At 43.8% G+C, this 21,673-nt stretch overlaps 1 protein-coding gene across 2 annotated transcripts in view; it reads left to right on the forward strand.

The window, feature by feature from the left end:
* MKLN1 (muskelin 1) overlaps positions 1–21,673 on the forward strand; it is a 64,473-nt gene that overhangs the window by 12,829 nt on the left and 29,971 nt on the right. Inside the window, exons 2-6 of one of the 2 annotated variants that reach the window (XM_040413389.1) lie at positions 2,161–2,230; positions 3,672–3,814; positions 8,147–8,235; positions 8,825–8,934; positions 18,474–18,666. In XM_040413389.1, coding sequence (XP_040269323.1) covers positions 2,161–2,230; positions 3,672–3,814; positions 8,147–8,235; positions 8,825–8,934; positions 18,474–18,666 — 605 coding nt within the window. Of the gene's footprint in view, positions 1–2,160; positions 2,231–3,671; positions 3,815–8,146; positions 8,236–8,824; positions 8,935–18,470; positions 18,667–21,673 lie in introns of those variants that run through there. The other variant, XM_040413391.1, reaches the window with a different exon arrangement.

Genomic DNA, 21,673 nt, shown 5'->3' on the forward strand with positions numbered 1-21,673 from the left:
TTTTTTTCATCCCTTGTCCTATTCACCCTGATAGCTCTACCAGGGTGAATAGGACTTCACACTATCCCTGCTGCTCTGTGCACACAGCATCAGTGATGTTACCATGGCAGCCAGGGCTTCAGTAGCGTCCTGGCTGCCATAGTAACCGATCGGAGCCCCAGGATTACACAGCTGGGGCTCCGATCAGAAGCTGCCACTGCACCACCAATGAGGGGGAGGGGTCCCTGTGGCCACTGCCACCAATGAGGGGGAGGGGTCCCTGTGGCCACTGCCACCAATGATTTTAATACTGGGGGGGTTGAGAGGGGCAAGCGCACTGTGCCACCAATGATTTTAATGGGGGGGGGGGCGCACTGCGCCACCAATGATAATTACCCCTTAATACAGGAGGCGGATACTGGCAGATCAGCGGCAGTTAACCCCTCAGGTGCCGCACCTGAGGGGTTAACTGCCGCTGATAGCAGCTCCCTGTCAGGGGCAGGGTGCCGGCAATGCGATTCTGCTGCCGGCACCCGCCTCCTGTATTATGTGTTTAAGTCTGTGTTCGGACTTAGTTAAGTATTAGGCTACACAGAGCGGCGCCCAGTGATGTCCCAGCACTTACTATTAGTCCTGGGTGCCGCTCCGTTTGCCCGCTGTGCCCCATTACTGTCTCCTCTCCAACTCCACATGCTAATTATTATCGGAGCGATGGGGAGGAGACATCAGCTTCTCTAGTGGGCGTTCCTTCTCCCTGGCTGTAGCGCTGTCCAATCGCAGCTCAGGGAGAAGGAACGACCATTAGAGAAGCTGATGTCTCCTCCCAATCGCTCTGATAGTAATTAGCATGTGGAGCAGGAGAGGAGACAGTAATGGGGCACAGCGGGAAAAGTCCTATCATTGGTAGCGCAGTGCACCCGCCCCTCTCTCCCCATTGGCAGCAGCAGCACAGGGGGGGGAGGGAGGGAGGACCGCTTCCTTCTCCCCTGTGCTGCTGAGGGAACATGAGCGCGCCGACAGCAGTGCGCTCATGTTCACAGATACTTGACTGCGCAGAAGCGCAGCCCAGTATCGAAAAAAATTGAAATCCCGGTATCATATCGATACCGGGACAAAAGTATCAATTGGGTATCGAAATTTCGATACCCGCAACAACCCTACTGAATAGAAAGACAAAAACAGCTTGAAGAATTCGGCGGTGTCAGAAAAGTAGTGTGACCTAAAGCATTTGTGCGACTGTGGGCTCTGAGGGGAAAGTCCCTGCGACCAAAAATCCAGTGTTCGATTTTGTGCAACTGTCACATCCCGTAACATGTCGTAACGCAAGATCTTGATCTTTATGTTGTATTACACGTTGCCATGTTGCTTCAGTCTAAAATAGTTCTTGAAAACTTGTCTCCATTGTTTCCATGTTGGTGCACAAAAAACGCATCCAAACCACAATTGCGCCACATGGGATCATATCTGCTCCATACAGAATATTTATTATTGTGCTTGGCACACGGTGCAGTGCCACGCAGAGCACTTCTATAGTGTACAACATCCTTATTCCTTTTCTGGTCCGGCATTGCTTTCTACAATATTAGGGCTCGTTCACACGACCGTATTGCTTTTTCAGTGTTTTGCGGGCCGTTTTTAACGGATCCGTTTTCCATTTTTTTAGTTTCTGTAGTGTTTCCGTATGGCATATACAGTAATTACATATAAAAAATTGGGCTGGGCATAACATTTTCAATAGATCCGCAAAAACGGAACGGATACAGAAGACATACGGAGTACATTCCGTATGTCTTCCTCTATTTTTGCGGACCCCTTGAATGGAGCCACGGAACGTGATTTGCGGGCAATAGAACATCTTTCAACGGAACAGAAACGGAATGCATACGGAGTACATTCAGTTTTTTTTTTCCGGAACCATTGAAATGAATAGACCGTATACGGAACGCAAAAAACGTTCGTTTGAACGAGCCCTTAACAGGAGTTTGCCACATTTGACAGTTTATGGCCCTGTTCACATAAGTTTTTAGTTTTTTTTTTGCATGTGAAATTTGCTGTGGATTTCGTGCCAAAAAGCCACCTCCAGCACCTTGCATTGGTTTCAGTGTATGTTATGACCACTGTGGTGTTTGTAGCGTTTATGCATGTTTTTGTATATTAACAGCATCTATTTATTTTCCATAGGAACATTTTAGTTGACAAACCTAATGATCAATCTTCACGGTGGTCTTCAGAGAGCAACTACCCTCCGCAGGTTAGTGTATGCACAGTAAGAAAAGCGCATAGACTGTGATGGGTTTGTCTTTGTAATGTAACGGTCTCTTCTGGGTTAGGGCCCCTTCAGCAATGGATTCAGTCTGGACTTTTGTCCTTTAGTGGGAAAGCGTAAATTGGCTTATTGCAGATTTCAGGCTGAGCCTGTGCTATTAGAATGAGCTGTGTTGGTTAGAAAACTGTAGTACAGATTAGGGTTTTTTCTATACCAAAATTTAGATTCGGTTTCGATAACATAAAAAAGTATTGCGATACTCGATACCACGCGGAAAAAATGGAACGCCAAAAAAAGCCGTGTGCATTCCGCATTTTATGGAACGTCCAGCCCATAATAGAACAGTCCGATCTTATTTTTTGGGGGGGACAAGGTGACTAAAAAAAATGGCGATTCGCGCAGTTTTTATATATATATTTTTTTCTTTAAAAAAAAATTATATTTTAATAGTTTGGACTTTCTGGACGTGGCAGTATGTTTATTTATTGTTTATTTATTGTTTATTTATTGTTTATTTATTGTTTATTTATTGTTTGTTTATTGTTTATTTATTGTTTATATGTTTTATATGTAATATTGGGAAAGGGTGATTTATACTTAGGACAAGGGATGAAAAGAACCTGGGATCTTTTCATCCCTTGTCCTATTCACCCTAATAGAGCTCTATTGGGGTGAATAGGATCTCACTCTCCCTGCTGCCCTGTGCATAAGTGCACACAGCAGCAGGGAGATTACCATGGATGGCAGCCAGGGCTTCAGTAGCGTCCTGGCTGCCATGGTAACCGATCGGAGCCCCAGGATTACACTGCTGGGGCTCAGATCAGAATCTGCCACTGCACCACCAATGAGGAGGAGGGGCAGAGACCCTGTGGCCACTGCCACCAATGATTTTAATACTGGGTGGTGCGCACTGCGCCACCAATGATTTTAATACTGGGGCGGTTGATGGGAGGGGGCACACTGTGCCACCAATGATTTTCATACTGGGGGGTTGAGGGGAGGGGGCGCACTGTGCCACTAATGATTAACATTTAATACAGTAGGTGGGTGCGGCACCTGAGGGGTCAACTGCCGCTGATCGCAGCTCCCCGCCAGCACCCGCCTCTGGGATTTGTATTAAACATTTACTTTCATTGGTGGAGCAGTGTGCCCACCCCTCTCTCCTCATTGGTGGCAGCAGCGGCACAGGGGGGAGGGACGGCTTCCTTCTCCCCTGTGCTGCTGAGGAGAACATGGAGCGTGCTGAGAGCAGCGCGCTTCATGTTCTCTGATACTGGACTGCGCAATAGCGAAGCCTAGTATCGAAAAAAGGCAAATCCCGGTATCGAGGTCGATACCAGGCAAAAGTATCGAAAATTAAAACAACCCTAGTACAGATACTGTCGTGTCTGCATTTTGTAATAGTTTCTGTTTTTTACTCACACAGTTTCTGATACTGAAAGTTGAAAGGCCAGCAATTGTACAAAGCATCACCTTTGGGAAATACGAGAAGACACATGTCTGTAACTTGAAGAAGTTTAAGGTCTTTGGTGGAATGAATGAAGAAAACATGACCGAACTTCTCTCTAGGTAAAAGAAATGCCAATATATGCCATGGATGTTAAAGGCAATGTCTCTCATATGTCATTAAGGATCCTTGGTTTTGGGTGTAAGAATGTAGACTATATATGTTTTCTTTCAATTATTTTTCAAACCTTCCCTGGGGAGTCTTTATTGGGGACCATAGGTCACACAACATTTTTTATGGAATAATACTCTTATTATTTTTGAAGAGTATTTTTAGCTGTGGAAGAATACGAAAGTTGTAGTTCAAATACATAATACGTAGGCCTAAGTAATGTTTAGGGCTTGTTCACATCTGCGTTAGAAGCTCTGTTCGGGCATCTGTCTCAGATTTTGTCAAAAAGACCGGACAAAAAACCCTTGTGTGAATGATTTATTTATTTATTTTGTTTGGTAAATAGGATCCCAAACAGAAACTAAACAGACTCCATCATAATCAATGGTGTCTGTTCAGCTCCGTTGGGGTCAGTTATGTGCCCGATCCATAACTTGCATTATTTTCGTCGTTCTGCTCCTCTAACGGAGCACAAGAACAGAAATAAATAGCACTGGTGGGAACGTGCCTTAAGAAGTGGGTATTTATGCAGGGAAACCATTACTAATCTAAATAAAATCTCTCCCCTCTGTACATCCCCTTCAACATACAGTCCCAAGTAAAAAGCATCTCTCCTATCAGCTACTACAATGTGCAATCCCATGTAAATAATCTCTTTCCGCCTGTCAGATTCTTCAACGTAAAGTCCCATGCAAATAAAAGCCCACCTTCTCTCCAGCCCCCCCAAAACATAGTCCCATGTAAATAACATTGCTCTGGACGCTCCAGCATAGGGTTAATGAGCTCCTGATAGGGGTTTGGAGTGAATGAACCGCTGGCAATTATAGACAAGTAATAAAGAACAGTCTGATATACTGTATCTTCCCGTACTTTATCACTTGGCTGCTGCACTATGGGCCGTCCCCAAGGGCTCAGCTGGAGTTAGCCACCACTCTGGAATCCACAGCCGCCATGTTCACAGGTGTGCCCAGGTAGAGCTCAACAGCCCAGAATCTGGCCCTTCCTTCAAGTACAGCTATTATTCCCACCAGCTTACCCCTCCTGCAGGGCACAATATCGCCCCCTTTCCAGCAGCCTGCCTAAACCGACCAATAACAAAGCTTCTTGCTGTATGGAGCTTTGTTATTGGCTATTTCAGACACCAGCTAAACTACCTGTTCTGTTCACAGCGCGCCCTGCGCTCATGAATAAGGTGTATTGATAATTGAGACTTTTTTTTATTTTTTTTAAATGGAGTAAAATGGTCTGAACAGGCATCTGATGCTTGTACAGGCATTATTGTGATCTCTGTTGGGGATATATGCTTGAATTCTGTTTTGACTGGGTAGCCAATACAACTGAGTGTTTTGCATCAAGCATGCTGTTTTCTAGCAGTGGCATTGTGACATCGCATGCACCAACATTAATGATACAGCACTGAATGTGCTGTAAATGTTATTTGTTAGTGCATGGATTGTACACTGCTCAAAAAAATAAAGGGAACACAAAAATAACACATCCTAGATCTGAGTTAATTAAATATTCTTCTGAAATACTTTGTTCTTTACATAGTTGAATGTGCTGACAACAAAATCACACAAAAATTAAAAAATGGAAATCAAATTTTTCAACCCATGGAGGTCTGGATTTGGAGTCACACTCAAAATTAAAGTGGAAAAACACACTACAGGCTGATCCAACTTTGATGTAATGTCCTTAAAACAAGTCAAAATGAGGCTCAGTAGTGTGTGTGGCCTCCACGTGCCTGTAGGACCTCCCTACAACGCCTGTGCATGCTCCTGATGAGGTGGCGGACGGTCTCCTGAGGGATCTCCTCCCAGACCTGGACTAAAGCATCTGCCAACTCCTGGACAGTCTGTGGTGCAACGTGACGTTGGTGGATAGAGCGAGACATGATGTCCCAGATGTGCTCAATTGGATTCAGGTCTGGGGAACGGGCGGGCCAGTCCATAGCATCAATGCCTTCGTCTTGCAGGACCTGCTGACACACTCCAGCCTCATGAGGTCTAGCATTGTCTTGCATTAGGAGAAACCCAGGGCCAACCGCACCAGCATATGGTCTCACAAGGGGTCTGAGGATCTCATCTCGGTACCTAATGGCAGTCAGGCTACCGCTGGCAAGCACATGGAGGGCTGTGCGGCCCTCCAAAGAAATGCCACCCCACACCATTACTGACCCAATGCCAAACCGGTCATGCTGGAGGATGTTGCAGGCAGCAGAACGTTCTCCACGGCGTCTCCAGACTCTGTCACGTCTGTCACGTGCTCAGTGTGAACCTGCTTTCATCTGTGAAGAGCACAGGGCGCCAGTGGCGAATTTGCTAATCTTGGTGTTCTCTGGCAAATGCCAAACGTCCTGCACGGTGTTGGGCTGTAAGCACCATCCCCACCTGTGGACGTCGGGCCCTCATATCACCCTCATGGAGTCTGTTTCTGACCGTTTGAGCAGACACATGCACATTTGTGGCCTGCTGGAGGTCATTTTGCAGGGCTCTGGCAGTGCTCCTCCTGTTCCTCCTTGCACAAAGGCGGAGGTAGCGGTCCTGCTGCTGGGTTGTTGCCCTCCTATGGCCTCCTCCACATCTCCTGATGTACTGGCCTGTCTCCTGGTAGCGCCTCCATGCTCTGGACACTACGCTGACAGACACAGCAAACCTTTTTGCCACAGCTCGCATTGATGTGCCATCCTGGATAAGCTGCACTACCTGAGCCACTTGTGTGGGTTGTAGACTCCGTCTCATGCTACCACTAGAGTGAAAGCACCGCCAGCATTCAAAAGTGACCAAAACATCAGCCAGGAAGCATAGGAACTGAGAAGTGGTCTGTGGACACCACCTGCAGAACCACTCCTTTATTGGGGGTGTCTTGCTAATTGCCTATAATTTCCACCTGTTGTCTATCCCATTTTCACAACAGCATGTGAAATTGATTGTCACTCAGTGTTGCTTCCTAAGTGGACAGTTTGATTTCACAGAAGTGTGATTGACTTGGAGTTACATTGTGTTGTTTAAGTGTTCCCTTTATTTTTTTGAGCAGTGTATTTCTTAAAGGGGTTTCCTGGGAATGTATCAACATGGCTAGTTTCAACCCGTCCTAGATTGTGACTAGGGCAGTTTGCCGCCTTTACTGCAACTGCTTGAGGCGGGGGGCTCACTATTCTGGTCTCTGGTGCTGGAGTCACTTCACACTGCTTAGATGTGCTGTCAGGCTGCTCAGCCTGATGGCATATCTGATGTACAATTGTTCCAGGGTTACCTACTGTAGAGCAAGAACGGAGAGGAGATATGGGGGGGGGGGGGGGGGGGGGGGTTATAGAGCAGCATTTCTGCTGTACAGTAGATAGTAGTGGAGCGATCGTACATGAGATGTGCTTAGCCTGACAGTGAAGTGACTTCAGTGCTTTTGCTGGAGCGCGAAGCAGCAAGGTCCTCTCATCATCCTTAGCAGCTGTAGAAATGGTTTCAACCCTAACCTATGCCAGTCACATTCTAGGATGGATTTCCAGAGGCCATGTTGATACAGTCCCAGAGAACCCTTGATACATATGCAAATTAACCTGAGATGAGTCCTGTACGTGAGATGAGTCAGGGACAGGATTCCTCTCAGGGTAATTTGCATATGTACCAATTTTATATATTTTTTTTACACAATAAAAGCACACAGAGCTATGGGGACTGGGTATTGTGGATGTGCTAGCGGCCATCTAGCAACCCATGTCCTCAGCTCTATACACAAAATCCTGGTGACAGGTTACATTGCTATGAATTGTAATGGACTTGGTCTTATTTCGATAGGTGGCCTCTTTGTTAAGAAATCAGCTTTTTATGCTAGTTAGCATCTAGGCAGTGTTGTTGCAACTGAAGCTCTGCTCCTTTTCATTCCTGGCTGCACACCTTAGGTCGTGAAGACATCCTCACACCTGGCCCCGAAGTCTAGTGGCAGCACGTTCGGCGCTCAGCCATGTACATTGCGTGACTTCAGGGCAAGCTGCCTGGCCCTGACAGTAAAAGTGGTGGGGGCATGCCTGGGAATGAAAAGGAGCGGAGCCGGTGGTGCAATGGCACCACCCTTGTTGAACCCAGGGGTTAATTAGCAAAGAGGCCACCTATCGAAATAGGACCTAGACCATGACCATGTTCCGACAAGCGCACATGTAAGATGGATTTGTGACTATGTCTCTGGTGATAGATTCCCTTTACATTTCTACCCTTCCTTCAATGATTTTCCTGAAAGTCACTCAATACTCTCACCAACCCAGTATATGTAATCATGTCCCATTTCAGTGGCCTGAAAAACGATTACAACAAGGAGACCTTCACATTGAAGCATAAAATTGACGAACAGATGTTCCCCTGTCGTTTCATTAAAATAGGTATGTTTAAACTTTTGCATTACTTTCTTGGTAGGCATGGGAATGGTGTGCTTGCAGTGATTTATTTTTTATTCATTTTTTTTCAATTACAACTATCTATTTTAGAGATCTATAGTATGTAAAAGGATTAATATTCTGAGGTGGACAAATCATGGGTGCCGGGTCACTATGGCAGCTGGGAAATGCTGTCACTGTGGGGAGACCTGCTGCATTTGTATTTATATTATACCCTATTATTTCAGTGGACACTGTATAAGGGTCCATTCACACGTCCGTTGTTTCTTTCCTGATCTGTTCCGTTTTTTGCTGAACAGATCTGGACCCATTCATTTTCAATGGGTCCTGAAAAAAAATCAGACATTGAGCTGTCCGTTTTTTTTCAGGACCCATTGAAAATGAATTGGTCCAGATCTGTTCAGCAAAAAACGGAACAGATCAGGAAAGAAACAACGGACGTGTGAATAAGGCCTAATTATGTACGCTCTATATGGGGAAGCAGTGTTACATGGCTTTTCATTTGTAGCTTTTATGATGGATATGTCATTTTTTTTTAAATCCTATTGTAATATATATATATTTTTTGTTCTAGTGCCTCTATTGTCATGGGGTCCGAGTTTTAATTTTAGTATTTGGTATGTTGAAATCAACGGCATTGACGATCCTGAGGTTGTACAGCCTTGTCTTCATTGGTACAGCAAGGTGGGTGTGCACATTTGACTTTGATAGTATATCACAATATACTTTACTATAATGCAATATTTTATACTGGCTCAGTTTCATCTGTATGTTTTGAACCCTAATGTATATAGTCTAGTGTACACATGATGTATTTTTTATGATGTGTTTTATCATTTTAATATTTTTTTTTTTTTCTGTGGTGTGGTTTTGCACCACAAGGATTGAAGTTATTATTATTTTTTTTTTTTTTACTGATGATCTATCCTCTGGCTAGATCTTCAGCATCTGATCAGCTTGGGTCCAACACCCGGGACCCCTGCTGATCAGCTGTTTTCCGCAGGCCCAGTGACGTCACGACTATTATTACTGGCATGGTTGTGGCTTAGCCCCGTTGACGTGAATGGTGTTAAGGCGTGCCCAGTCCAGTTATGCTGGTCGAGACGTCACTGACCTGGGGGGACATCATTTTCTTATCCTGTTATATTCTGTTTTCACCGTAAATTTGCTCAAAAAGGTACATGTTCATCAGGATGCATAAAGGTGATTTGAACAGGCCATCAGACTGTGTAGGGACACATTCTGTTGACAAGGGTAATAATAATGCGTAGTTAATTTATTTGTGCATTTCCAGGAGGAATAACAGTGGAACACCGAGCTCTACAAAATTGATACAGGCATGTTGTAAAACAGGCAGACAGGATTGGAAATGGTTATTTTGACTATCTGTGAATTTTTTTTCCAAAAGGCAGCATGCATTGGTTTCTGCTTTTTAGGGTTTTATTTTCAATGTACACTATCAAAATTTTAAAACTAGCTCCAAGAATACATTTTGTGAGTTAATTTTGGGTGGGAAAATTATATTTTTCATGTATGGAACCCATAGAATCTAATAGATTGTATTTAGTAAGGCATTTTAGGATTATCCTTAACCTCTTGGAGACACATAACGTACCGGTACCTCATGATGTCCTGGTACTTAAGGACACATGACGTACCGGTACGTCATGTGTAGTTTCGATCACCGGCAGGCGGTGATCGGAACTTGGGTGCCTGCTGAAATCAATCAGCAGGCACCCTGGGACAATGCACAAAAATTGGTAAAAAATAGGGGGCGAAAAAAAGAAAAAAGGTGACATATTAGGTATTGCTGCGTCCGTATCGACCGGCTCTATAAACATATCACATGACCTAACCCCTCAGATGAACACCGTAAAAAATAAACTGTGCTAAATAAACAAATTTTTTTGTCACCTTACATCACTAAAAGTACAACAGCAAGCGATCAAAAAGGCGTATGCCCACCAAAATACTACCAATATAACCGTCACCTCATCCTGCAAAAAAATCATACCCTACCCAAGATAATAGCCCAAAAACTGAAAAAACTATGGCTCTCAGACTATGGAGACACTAAAACATGATTTTTGTTTTGTTTCAAAAGTGAAATCATTGTGTAAAACTTACATAAGTAAAAAAAAAAAAAAGTATACATATAAGGTATCGCCGCGTCCGTAATAACCTGCTCTATAAAAATATCACATGACCTAACCACCACATGACCTAAAAAATTAAAATAAAAACGATGTAAAAAAAAAGCAATTTTTTTGTCACATCACAAAAAGCGTAATAGCAAGCCATCAAAAAGTCATACGCACCCCAAAATAGTGCCAATCAAACTGTCCTCTTATCCCGAAAAAAATGAGCCCCAACACAAGACAGTCGCCCAAAAAAATAAATAAAACTATGGCTTTCAGAATGTGGAGACACTAAAGAATCATAAAAAAATAAAAATGCTTTGTTATGTAAAACTGAAACAAGCAACCAAAAAAAGTTGTCATATTTGGTAATGTCGCGTCCGTGACAACCTGCTCTATAAAAATACCACATGATCTAACCTGTCAGACGAATGTTGTAAATAACAAAAAATAAAAACTGTGCCAAAACAGCCATTTCTTGTTACCTTGCCTCACAAAAAGTGTAAGATAGAGCAACCAAAAATCACATGTACCCTAAAATAGTACTAACAAAACTGCCACCCTATCCCGTAGTTTCTAAAATGGGGTCACTTTTTTGGAGTTTCTACTCTAGGGGTGCTTCAAATCGGACATGGTGTCAAAAATCCAGTCAAGCAAAATCTGCCTTCCAAAAACCGTATGGCATTCCTTTCCTTCTGCGCCCTGCGGTGTGCCCGTACAGCAGTTTACGACCACATATGGGGTGTTTCTGTAAACTTTAGAATCAGAGCCATATATATTGAGTTTTGTATGGCTTTTAACCCTTGCTTTGTAACTGGAAAAAAATTATTAAAATGGGAAATCTACCAAAAAAGTGAAATTTTGAAATTTTTTCCATTAATTCTTGTGGAACACCTAAAGGGTTAACAAAGTTTGTAAAATCAGTTTTGAATACCTTGAGGGGTGTAGTTTCTAGAATGGGGTCATTTTTGGGTGGTTTCTATTATGTAAGCCTCACAAAGTGACTTCAGACCTGAACTGGTCCTTAAAAAGTGGGTTTTTGAAAATTTCTGAAAAATTTCAAGATTTGCTTCTAAACTTATAAGCCTTGTAACATCCCCAAAAAATAAAATGTCATTCCCAAAATGATCCAAACATGAAGTAGACATATGGGGAATGTAAAGTAATAACACTTTTTTTTAGGTATTACTATGTATTATAGAAGTAGAGAAATTGAAACTTGTAAATTTGAAATTTTTTGGCAAATTTGGTATTTTTTTATAAATAAAAATGAATTTTTTTGACTCCATTTTACCAGTGTCATTAAGTACAATATGTGACGAAAAAATAATGAATGGCCTGGATAAGTCAACGCGTTTTAAAGTTATCACCACAAAGTGACACTGGTCAGATTTGCAAAAAAAATGAGCCTGGTCCCTAAGGGGGTGTCTCACTTCAGTAAGTGGCATTTATTATGTAGAGAAAGTTAATACAAGGCACTTACTAATATATTGTTATCTATATTGCTTCATTTGCTGGCTGGATTCATTTTTCCATCACATTATATACTGCTCATTTCCATGGTTACGGCCACCCTGCAATCCAGCAACAGTGGTCGTGCTTGTACACTATAGAAAAATGCACCGGCCTCTCTGGTGTCTGGGACCGCGTGAGTGCGTATAGGCTGACACTCTTTCTACGCTGCTGGGTTAGGTGGTTGAAACCATGGAAACGAGCAGTGAATAATGTGATGGAAAGATTAATCTAGCCAGCAAAGGAGGCAATATGTACAAACGCAATACATTGTAGTAAGTGCCTTGTATTCACTTTCTCTACATGATAAATGTCGTTTACTGAAATGAGACAATCCCTTTAAGAGCCATAGAAATACAAGAAAAGCATAAGTCACAATTCAAAATTTCCGCTACTGAAATTGCAAAATAATTTTAAAGCTAAATTATGAGCATAACTTTTTTTTTTCCATTTTTGGGAGTGTGTTAAAATACTCCCCAAAAAAATGTGTTAAATCACATGAACAGAGACATGTATAACTAATGATGACTGAACATGGAGTAGCGGAAAATTACATGTCAGTGACATACCCTTTAGGGTCCATTCACACGTCCGCAATTTCGTTCCGCAAAATCGGACTCATTCATTTCTATGGGATCCGCACTTCCAGGTCTGCAATTCCATTCCCGAAAATATAGAACATGCTCTATTCTTGTCCGCAATTGCGGACAAGAATAGGCATTTTCTATTAAGTGCCGGCGATGTGCGGTCCGCAAAATGCAGAACGCACATTGCCGCTGTCCGTGTTTTGTGGATCCGCAAAACACATACGGACGTGTGAATGGACCTTTACTCCTAGTCACTGTGGGTCATTGTAATCCCTTTACCTGTATTAAACTTGGGCCCATGTTTCTACCAACGCTTATCAATGTCATTGACTATTATAGCTGTTGTTCTTGTTCTGGGACCCACTACTGTATCCAACATAAACAGAATACACCTTATAATGGGCTGATTCATTTTCATATATCTTTATAGGGTTTGGAACGCCGTTTGCCTGATATAAATCGCCAAAACCCCTGCTTTCTTACACACTTCTATAGTTAAAATTCTGGGAGCCGTTACTCAAAGTGATCTACATATCAAAGTCAATGGGAGCTCCCCCTTAAAGGGAATCTGTCACCTGCTATTACCATTTTAAGCTGGCACCATCACTATGTTGACTAAAGTACCTTATTTCCAGCAGTCTTCTTTTTACTTTATTTTGTTTTGTAGTTTTGATATAAAAGCGCTTTTTATGTTATGCTAATTAGGGTCCAAGGAGCCCAGAGGGGCGTTTTTTTCACTCTCCGGAGCCCAGTGACGCCCCCCGGCAGTGCCCAGCCCGCCTTAATTTGAATTCCAAGGACTCCTCCTTATCATCAAATAACCTCCCACAGCCCCGGTGTGATATATTATCACAAGAGAAGAGATTATTACAATCAGTACATGAAGATGATCAAACTTAGAAAAGTCCCGTGTTACTTACTGTTGCCAGCAAGTCTGTGGGTTCTAGACCTGTACCGTGGGTCAGCGGTTGTAATCTGGTGTTGGGCAGAGACTGCAGCTTTGGTGACTTAGAGTATCCAGGTCTGTTTCGGTAATATCAGGCTTCCGGTCAGGGTGCTCTCTTGGCCCATCATAGACTTGACATCTCATGAAAGACATGGAGTCGGTAATTGACCTTTTTGGGAAAGCCTGTGATCCTGCCATTCTGCAGGCAGGATATTAGATGGTCTCATCGCGTTGTGCTGGAAGATCGCCGTGGGTTCACAGTCATCTGCCAGAAACTCAATGGCAAATGCTATGGCGAACACCCCACAGTCATTGATGTTTATCTGCTCATCCATTTTGAGAAAGTTTAGCTGTTTCAGGGGCTCATGGACCACTGCACTGTAGATGTTATTAATCTGCTTGCAAACAGATAGAGGCAAATTGCTGGTCTTGATGCTGTTGGACACTAGGATGTCACCATTTTTGAAGTAGGTGGTCATCCAGTGCACACTGTCCTTGTCGTAGTGGATTTGTACAGCCTTCTTTAGCACACTGTACCCTGGAAAGAGAATAGCGGTGACAGGCTACACGCCATCAAAGTCCCCAAACTGGAGATCCTGGGCCTTGTTAATGATGTTATCATCCATCATGCCTTCCTGGCTGCTGCTCTTCAGGATGGATAAGTGCTCTGGATACAAGTTGTTCTGTGCTCTCCAAGTATAGGCCATCTCCACTTGTGGTGTTCCCAGCTCCGGGCTTCCTACATCTTTGGTAGATGGAGCGGACATTTTTTCTACCGCAGATCTTTTGGCTGGTGGAAATGTCCCAGACTGACTGTCATTGGAGGTTGGTGCTTTCCTCTTAAGACTGGCTTTGGAAGCTTCACAAGATGCCTTCAAAAGGTCTTCATCAGACCAATGTTTTAAGGGTCTCAAAATTTAGAGAGACATAATCCTTTGTTCCTGTCTTGTTTTTAACGAGTCTTTCTATTACATCGTCACTTACAGTTCTTTGGTGTTTTTTTAAATTTATTTTTATCAGGTGGTGCTTTGTGGACAAGCAATGGCTCCACAGCATCAGCGTCCTGGGGGCTTTTTTTGTGGGGGTTCCCCACTTATTTTTTTTTCTCCCAGGAACATGCCTTGTGGTATTAGGGGCCCCTCATGTGCAACTTTTGGATCGGCAATAAAATTGGGTGGTGTCTTCTCAGCTTTCTCATGGCGGATGACGTGGTTTTTACGTCTTGGGGCAACTGACCTGAAGAAGCTCCTGGCCTGTGTCATGATGGTTGATTTCTTGGCAGGAGGCTGGAGTTCATCAGAGTTCTCCATTTTTGATTCAATATCCTGAATTGGGTCAGAAGGAATGAGCCAATAGACATGCAGGATGAGAGAGAAAGAGTTGACCAGCAGCCACCGACCAACATAATGCCTATGAATCCTCATGATGGCATCCAATCTTCTTTCTGAAGTTGTGTGCGTCCAACATGCATTCACACCTTCACAAGTTCATCATTATAGCATCGGTGTCGGACTGGGGTTGCCTAGGGCGGATACATTCAAATATCTGCTCACAAAGCAGCAAAATGCTACATGAAGATTGAATATGGGGGTCCCTGCAGTGACTTTGAGAAGGTAGGTCCTAGGGAGAAGAGGACACTGGTAGCTTTACTTTATACCTAGAAGTCATCTCAGCTCTGATCGTGTCCATAATAATAAACTGGGGAGTTTCTTAAATATACTTTATATATACACACTATATTATCCATCACGTTTTTTTAAATAAACATAGGCTGGTTGAGGTGCTGTACACTGAATATATGTATGTAGTGTAGTAAGTTTTGTGTTTGGTCGGGTTTTGTGTTTGATTCTAGAAGCATTGCCTGCTTTTTAAGGCCCCTTACACACGGGCGAGAATTCAGTGCGGGTGCAATGTGTGAGGTGAACGCATTGCACCCGCCCTGAATTCAGACCCATTCACTCCAATGGGGCTGGTGATTTTTCATGCTTCACTTGTGCGTTGCGTGAAAATCGCAGCATGCTCTATATTGTGCGTTTTTTCACGCAGCGCAGGCCCCATAGAAGTGAATATGGCTGCGTGAAAATCGCAAGCATCCGCAAGCAAGTGCGGATGCGATGAGATTTTCACACATGGTTGCTAGGAGACGATCGGGATGGGGACCCGATCATTATTATTTTCCCTTCTAACATGGTTATAAGGGAAAATAATGGCATTCTTAATACAGAATGCTAAGTAAATTAGGAATGGAGGGGTTAAAAAAAAGAATAAAATTAAACTCTCCTCATCCACTTGTTTGCGCAGCCCGGCTCGTCGTCTTTCTTCTTCTTTAAGGACCTGGGAGAAAAAGGACCTTTGGTGATGTCACTGCGCTTTTCCTCCCAGGTCCTCAAAAAAGAAGAAAGAAGACGAGCTGGGCTGCGCGAACAAGTGAGTGAGGTGACTTTAATAATTTTTTTTAACCCCTCCAGCCCTAATTTACTTCGCATTCTGTATTAAGAATGCTATTATTTTCCCTTATAACCATGTTAGAAGGGAAAATGATAAAATCTACACAGCACCGATCCCAAACTTCTGTGAAGAGGTTCGGGTCTGGGTACCAAACATGCCTATTTTTCTCATGCGCGGTCAAAATGCATTAAAACGCTTTGCACTTGGGCGGAAAAATCGCGCATTTTCCCCGCAACGCCCGTGTGAACCCAGCCCAACTCTGTTATGACCAGGGGTGATTTGGGGCCTCATGACTAGAGTAAAAATTTACTTTTTGGAATGCTACATTCTAAACGTGATTTTGTTTAATTTAATTTATTTTCGCTTTTTAGTCTGCCCCAAAATGTTTTTGGTAGAATCATGGGAAAAAGAATTCCCTTCGTCTACCGTGCAAGGCAATGTTTGGTATGTGTACATTCCGTAATGTATGATGATGCCATATCATGAAAAAGCAAAACCCCTAGATTTAAGTTACATGTATATTGCTACCATCCAGACCCCCAACAGTGTCTGGCTAAAATGCAGATGTGGTTGTATCCCGAGTTTTTATGTTTCTTACTTTTCTTTATATATATTTTTTTTTTACTTTTTTCCTAGTGTGTAACTGTCAAAGTAGCATGCACTTAAAGGGTTTCTATCACTTCGTTTCACCTATTTAGCTTTCAGACACTAGCGATCCGCTAGTGTCTGCTCTATCTAACCATCCTAATATAAGAGCTTATTGTCCTGCCGTTTAGCTAAAAAAATAACTTATATAGATATGCAAATGAGCCTCTAGGTGCTATGGGGGCGTCATTAGCACCTAGAGGCTCCGTCTACCTTAACAAACTGCCGCCGCCCAGCGCGTCCCTCCAGCCCGCCCATCTCCTCCGGAATGCGATGCTCCTCGTATTCGGCGCATGCGCAGTGAATGTCTGATCGCTTCCCTGCTCAGACATCTCCACTGCGCCTGTTCCTCGGAGCACTATGACGTCATCGGCGCAGGCGCAGTGGAGATGTCTGAGCAGGGAAGCGATCAGACATTCACTGCGCATGCGCAGAACAGAGACGCGCACGGAGAGGATCGCTTCAGCTGGAGATGGGCGGGCTGGAGGGACGCGCTGGGCGGCGGCAGTTTGTTAAGGTAGACGGAGCCTCTAGGTGCTAATCACGCCCCCATAGCACCTAGAGGCTCATTTGCATTTCTATATAAGTTATTTTTTTAGCTAAACGGCAGGACAATAAGCTCTTATATTAGGATGGTTAGATAGAGCAGACACTAGCGGATCGCTAGTGTCTGAAAGCTAAATAGGTGAAACGAAGTGATAGAAACCCTTTAATAAGAACAAAAATGTGTCAGGAAGGGGGTTGTAAATGGTCTTGAACTGGGTAATACAGTTTTATTATATATTTACAGAACACTGTAAAATAAATTGGACTTGTTCCTCACTAGGGTACTCCCGGGAAGTATGTTGAGCCTGTCTCCAGTTATGTTTAATCCACACTTTGGTCTTGCATTGCTATCATTCCTGACCGATCAAAGGGTCATTCTGTGACACATTGTTTTCCAAAGTCACATGCCATGCGTAGCTGGCAGCACACAGATATCATCTACTTGTTTACTTCGCAACAACCTTTCTATTTTTAACATTCAGTGTACTAGTAATACCAGGCTGCTAGGTCTTTGTACCCACTAGTGTCTTGGCTTCCCTTTGTAATGGGGCTATGATAGCTATGCCTGGTTTCACATGCATACTCAACTCTACAAATCCCCTTCATTTTAATAGGCTGGTCTTAATAGGCTGGCCTTGCCATAAAATATACTGTGAAGACTGACTGAAGCCCAGGAGGAAGTAATAGTACTAAGAAGGAACCTGGCTGCGCATTCGCCCCAAGAGTGAGCAAGGATTACCAGATACATGAAGAATTTGCTGTCTTTTTATTCTGTAAAATGTATAATGAGTTTGAGTACAAGTGTTAGAGAAGAAGACAGTAAATTCTTCTGGCTTATTCATCTGGCTAACCTTGCCAACTCTTTGAGTGACAGCGCAGCCGGGTTCCTTTTTGGTACCATCGCTACCTTCGTCACTGGATGCCTTTCCAGTTCTTCTTGGCCATAGCAGACCCAGGAAGGATTTTGTTCTATCGGCACAACCAAAGTGAGCATTTAGGCTACCTCTACTTTAAAAAATAAATACATTTTGTAACATATTTTTTTTCCTGAAAAGCATAGATATGGTTACAAATATAACCGTTGGTCAACATGACCTAACAAAGATATGTTCTAGTAGGAGGGGGCATTCCTCTCCTAAAGCATAAAAAAGTCAAGTACAATTCGGTTAAGGTAACTTAAATAGTAAGAGTGAGATAACCAAATACCTGTATGTTTTTTTACTCAGTACAAACATACTATTCATTGAGGCACTTTTTCTCCTGCATTTTTGTAATGTATTGTAACCCAGGAGGAGGCTGTGAATGACAATGTGAACAGAACCTAATATTATGTTTGTTTTGCTGCATCCTGCAGCCTTTGTGTTTTAGTAAATCTGCTCATTCTTGTCCTTGCTCCAGTAGTACCGTGAACAGGAAGCCATTCGCCTTTGTCTGAAGCATTTCCGGCAGCACAACTATACAGAAGCTTTTGAGTCCTTACAGAAGAAAACCAAAATAGCTTTAGAGCACCCGATGCTAACGGAGCTGCATGACAAGCTAGTACTGAAAGGAGACTTTGACGCCAGCGAGGAGCTCATTGAAAAAGCTGTAAATGGTAGTACCACGTTTTGTCAGTTTGTTACCCTTTACTAGGCATTTTGTTTTAACTCCTGCGTATTCCTAAGTAGTCATGCCTGTGCTTCACCTGTATAAACCTCTAGGGCAGGGGTGGGGTACCTGTGGCCTGCGGGCCACATAAAGCCCACTGGATCACTTCATGTGAGCGCCGTCTCCCTGTCCCCCTGCCAGAGCATATAGTGCAAATGCTAATGACCGTTTCCATTATGGAAGTGGTCCTTAGCATGCGGGAGGCACAGGAAGGTGAGCACTGCGCTGGCCTTACTCTCCTTCCCTGGTCTTCTTCCAGGCCCCGCACTGTGTCCTGACATGTACAGTGTCAGGACATAGTACACATAAGAGCACCCTGTCTGATTGGGTCTGATCTAAAGAAGTGCAAGCAGGGGGTTCTGATTGGATGCTGGGGGAGGGGGCCAATCTGAGGCTGGGAGAGTCTGATGGGATGCTGGGGGAGGGGGCCAATCTGAGGCTGGGAGAGTCTGATGGGGGTGTGATCTGAGGCTTTTGTAGGCTGGGAAGTCTGTGAGAATGATCTCAGGCTAATGGAGGCTGGGGAGGGTTTAATGGAGGTCTGATCTGAGGCTGGGGAGGGTCTGATGGGAGGTGGATTTGAGGCAGATGGAGGTGGGGGGGCAGCTCTGAGGCTGAGAAAGGGACAAAGGCAGGGAGAGTGAAAGCTGGATGAACCCCTATCTGGACCCCTCTGGGATGAGCTTGGCTGCCATTAATGCCAAATAAAGAACTAAATATACAACATTCTCAACTTGAAAATTAGGCTACTTTCACACTGGGGTTTTGGCTTTCCGTTTCTGAGATCCGTTCAGGGCTCTCACAAGCGGTCCAAAACGGATCAGTTTTGCCCTAATGCATTCTGAATGGAAAAGGATCCGCTCAGAATGCATCAGTTTTGTCTCCGATCAGTCTCCATTCCGCTTTGGAGATGGACACCAAAACGGATACGCACCAAACGAGAGTGTGAAAGTAGCCTTAGACTATGTTTGGCCAAAATGACGCCTGTACTAATATAAATAAATAAATAAGGTTCAGCCGCCACTTTGTGCTGCAAGGATACAGCTGTCTTAATTAAAAAAATAAATCCAAACGCAATTTTCTGTAACTTACCCCTAAGGCTACTTTCACACCTGCGTTAGGTGCGGATCCGTCTGGTATCTGCACAGACGGATCCGCACCTATAATGCAAACGCTTGTATCTGTTCAGAACGGATTCGTTTGCATAACGATGAACAAAAAAAAAATATATATATATATATTTTTTTTTTTTTTCATGATAATGCAAACGGATCCGTTTTGACTTTACATTGAAAGTCAATGGGGACGGATCCGTTTGAAAATTGAGCCATATTGTGTCAACTTCAAACGGATCCGTCCCCATTGACTTACATTGTAAGTCTGGACGAATCCGTTTGCCTCCGCACGGCCAGGCGGACACCCGAACGCTGCAAGCTGCGTTCAGGGGTCCGCCTGCTGAGCGGAGGACAAACGGTGCCAAACTGATGCATTCTGAGCGGATCCGCATCCACTCAGAATGCATTAGGGCTGGACGGATCCGTTCGGGGCCGCTTGTGAGAGCCTTCAAACGGAACTCACAAGCGGACACCCGAACGCTAGTGTGAAAGTAGCCTAAGTCATTTATGTTTGACAAAATATAGCAGTCAAAGTTTTAAGTTAAGAATTTAGTATGGCCCGCGAACAATGTTACAAATATCCAAATGGCCCTCTGCAGCAAAAAGGGCAAGAAAATGTAGCCTTTCTTGGTAAACAGGCATTTGTTTTACTCACTGTAAGGCCGAATGCACACAGCCGTGTTCCGCGGCCGAGAGCAGTCCGTGGTATGCCGGGCTGGATTCCTGTTCAGAGCAGGAGCGCACAGTGTCATTGGTTGCTGTGACGCCGTGCGCTTCATGCCGCCGCTGCACTACAGTAATACACTATACGAGTGTATTACTGTACAGCAGCGGCGACATGAAGCGCACGGCGTCATAGCAACCAATGACGCCGTGCGCTCCTGCTCTGAACAGGAATCCAGCCCGGCATACCACGGACTGCTCTTGGCCGCGGAACACGGCCGTATGCATTCGGCTTAAGGGGGTAGTTTTGCTGCGTTGTAAGGTGACAAGTGATTCTGACAATTTGAGTACAACAGAAGAAGCTAGAAAAATGGCCTTTCTCCTGGTTTGGGAAATGACGCTTCTTTCTTTGAGATGCTCAACAGGCAGGTATACTGGTAACGATACATGTTAGAAGGACCGTAGTCTTTGGCTGCCCTATGTTTGGTACAGAAATCGAATAAGCAACACACTATGACCTATTAAGGCAGCCTTTATGAAAAATGTTGCCGATGAGACAAGGAGCCGATGCCAAGAATGTTCCTTTTCCTGACCTAGTTTTTCCACAGTCATCTGTCTACGGCACTGAATGTTAGAGGATATTTGACCTTATTTAGTTTAGAGCAAAAACATCCCTTACATAATTTTACCTAGGAAACGGACACCAGTAATGTCGGGGTCTTGAATGCAGTAAATTTGGATACACATTAATCCGGTCTATGGAAAGCTACTTAAAGGATCAGTGATAACTAACTGGTCAGTGGGGTTACATCCACGAAGACCCCAGCCAATCCCAAGAATCAGGTTCCATACCCCCATCCTGATAGAGGAGCAGGTCGGCCTTGCATGCTGTCACTCAATTTATTCTCTCTGGGAATGCCATAGATGGAGTACAGCGGTTGCCAGCAGTCCCATAGTGAATGAATGGAGTTGCAAGGTCTCAGTCTGCGTTTCCTTCAGGATGGGACCCCTGTTCTCTCAATTCAAGTCTTCTACTGAGTCCTTGATTCCTGTGAAGAGAAGACACTGCCAAAGCTTTTTGTCAGTGACTTCTTTCTATGCACATATAGCAGTAGTATTGTACGTGTGTGGGCAGCTATAGGCCATTCTTATCTACTTCATCCTTTTTGGTCTATA

This window comes from Bufo bufo, chromosome 1 (assembly GCF_905171765.1).
Source record: "Bufo bufo chromosome 1, aBufBuf1.1, whole genome shotgun sequence".
Classification (NCBI taxonomy): Eukaryota; Metazoa; Chordata; class Amphibia; order Anura; family Bufonidae; genus Bufo; species Bufo bufo.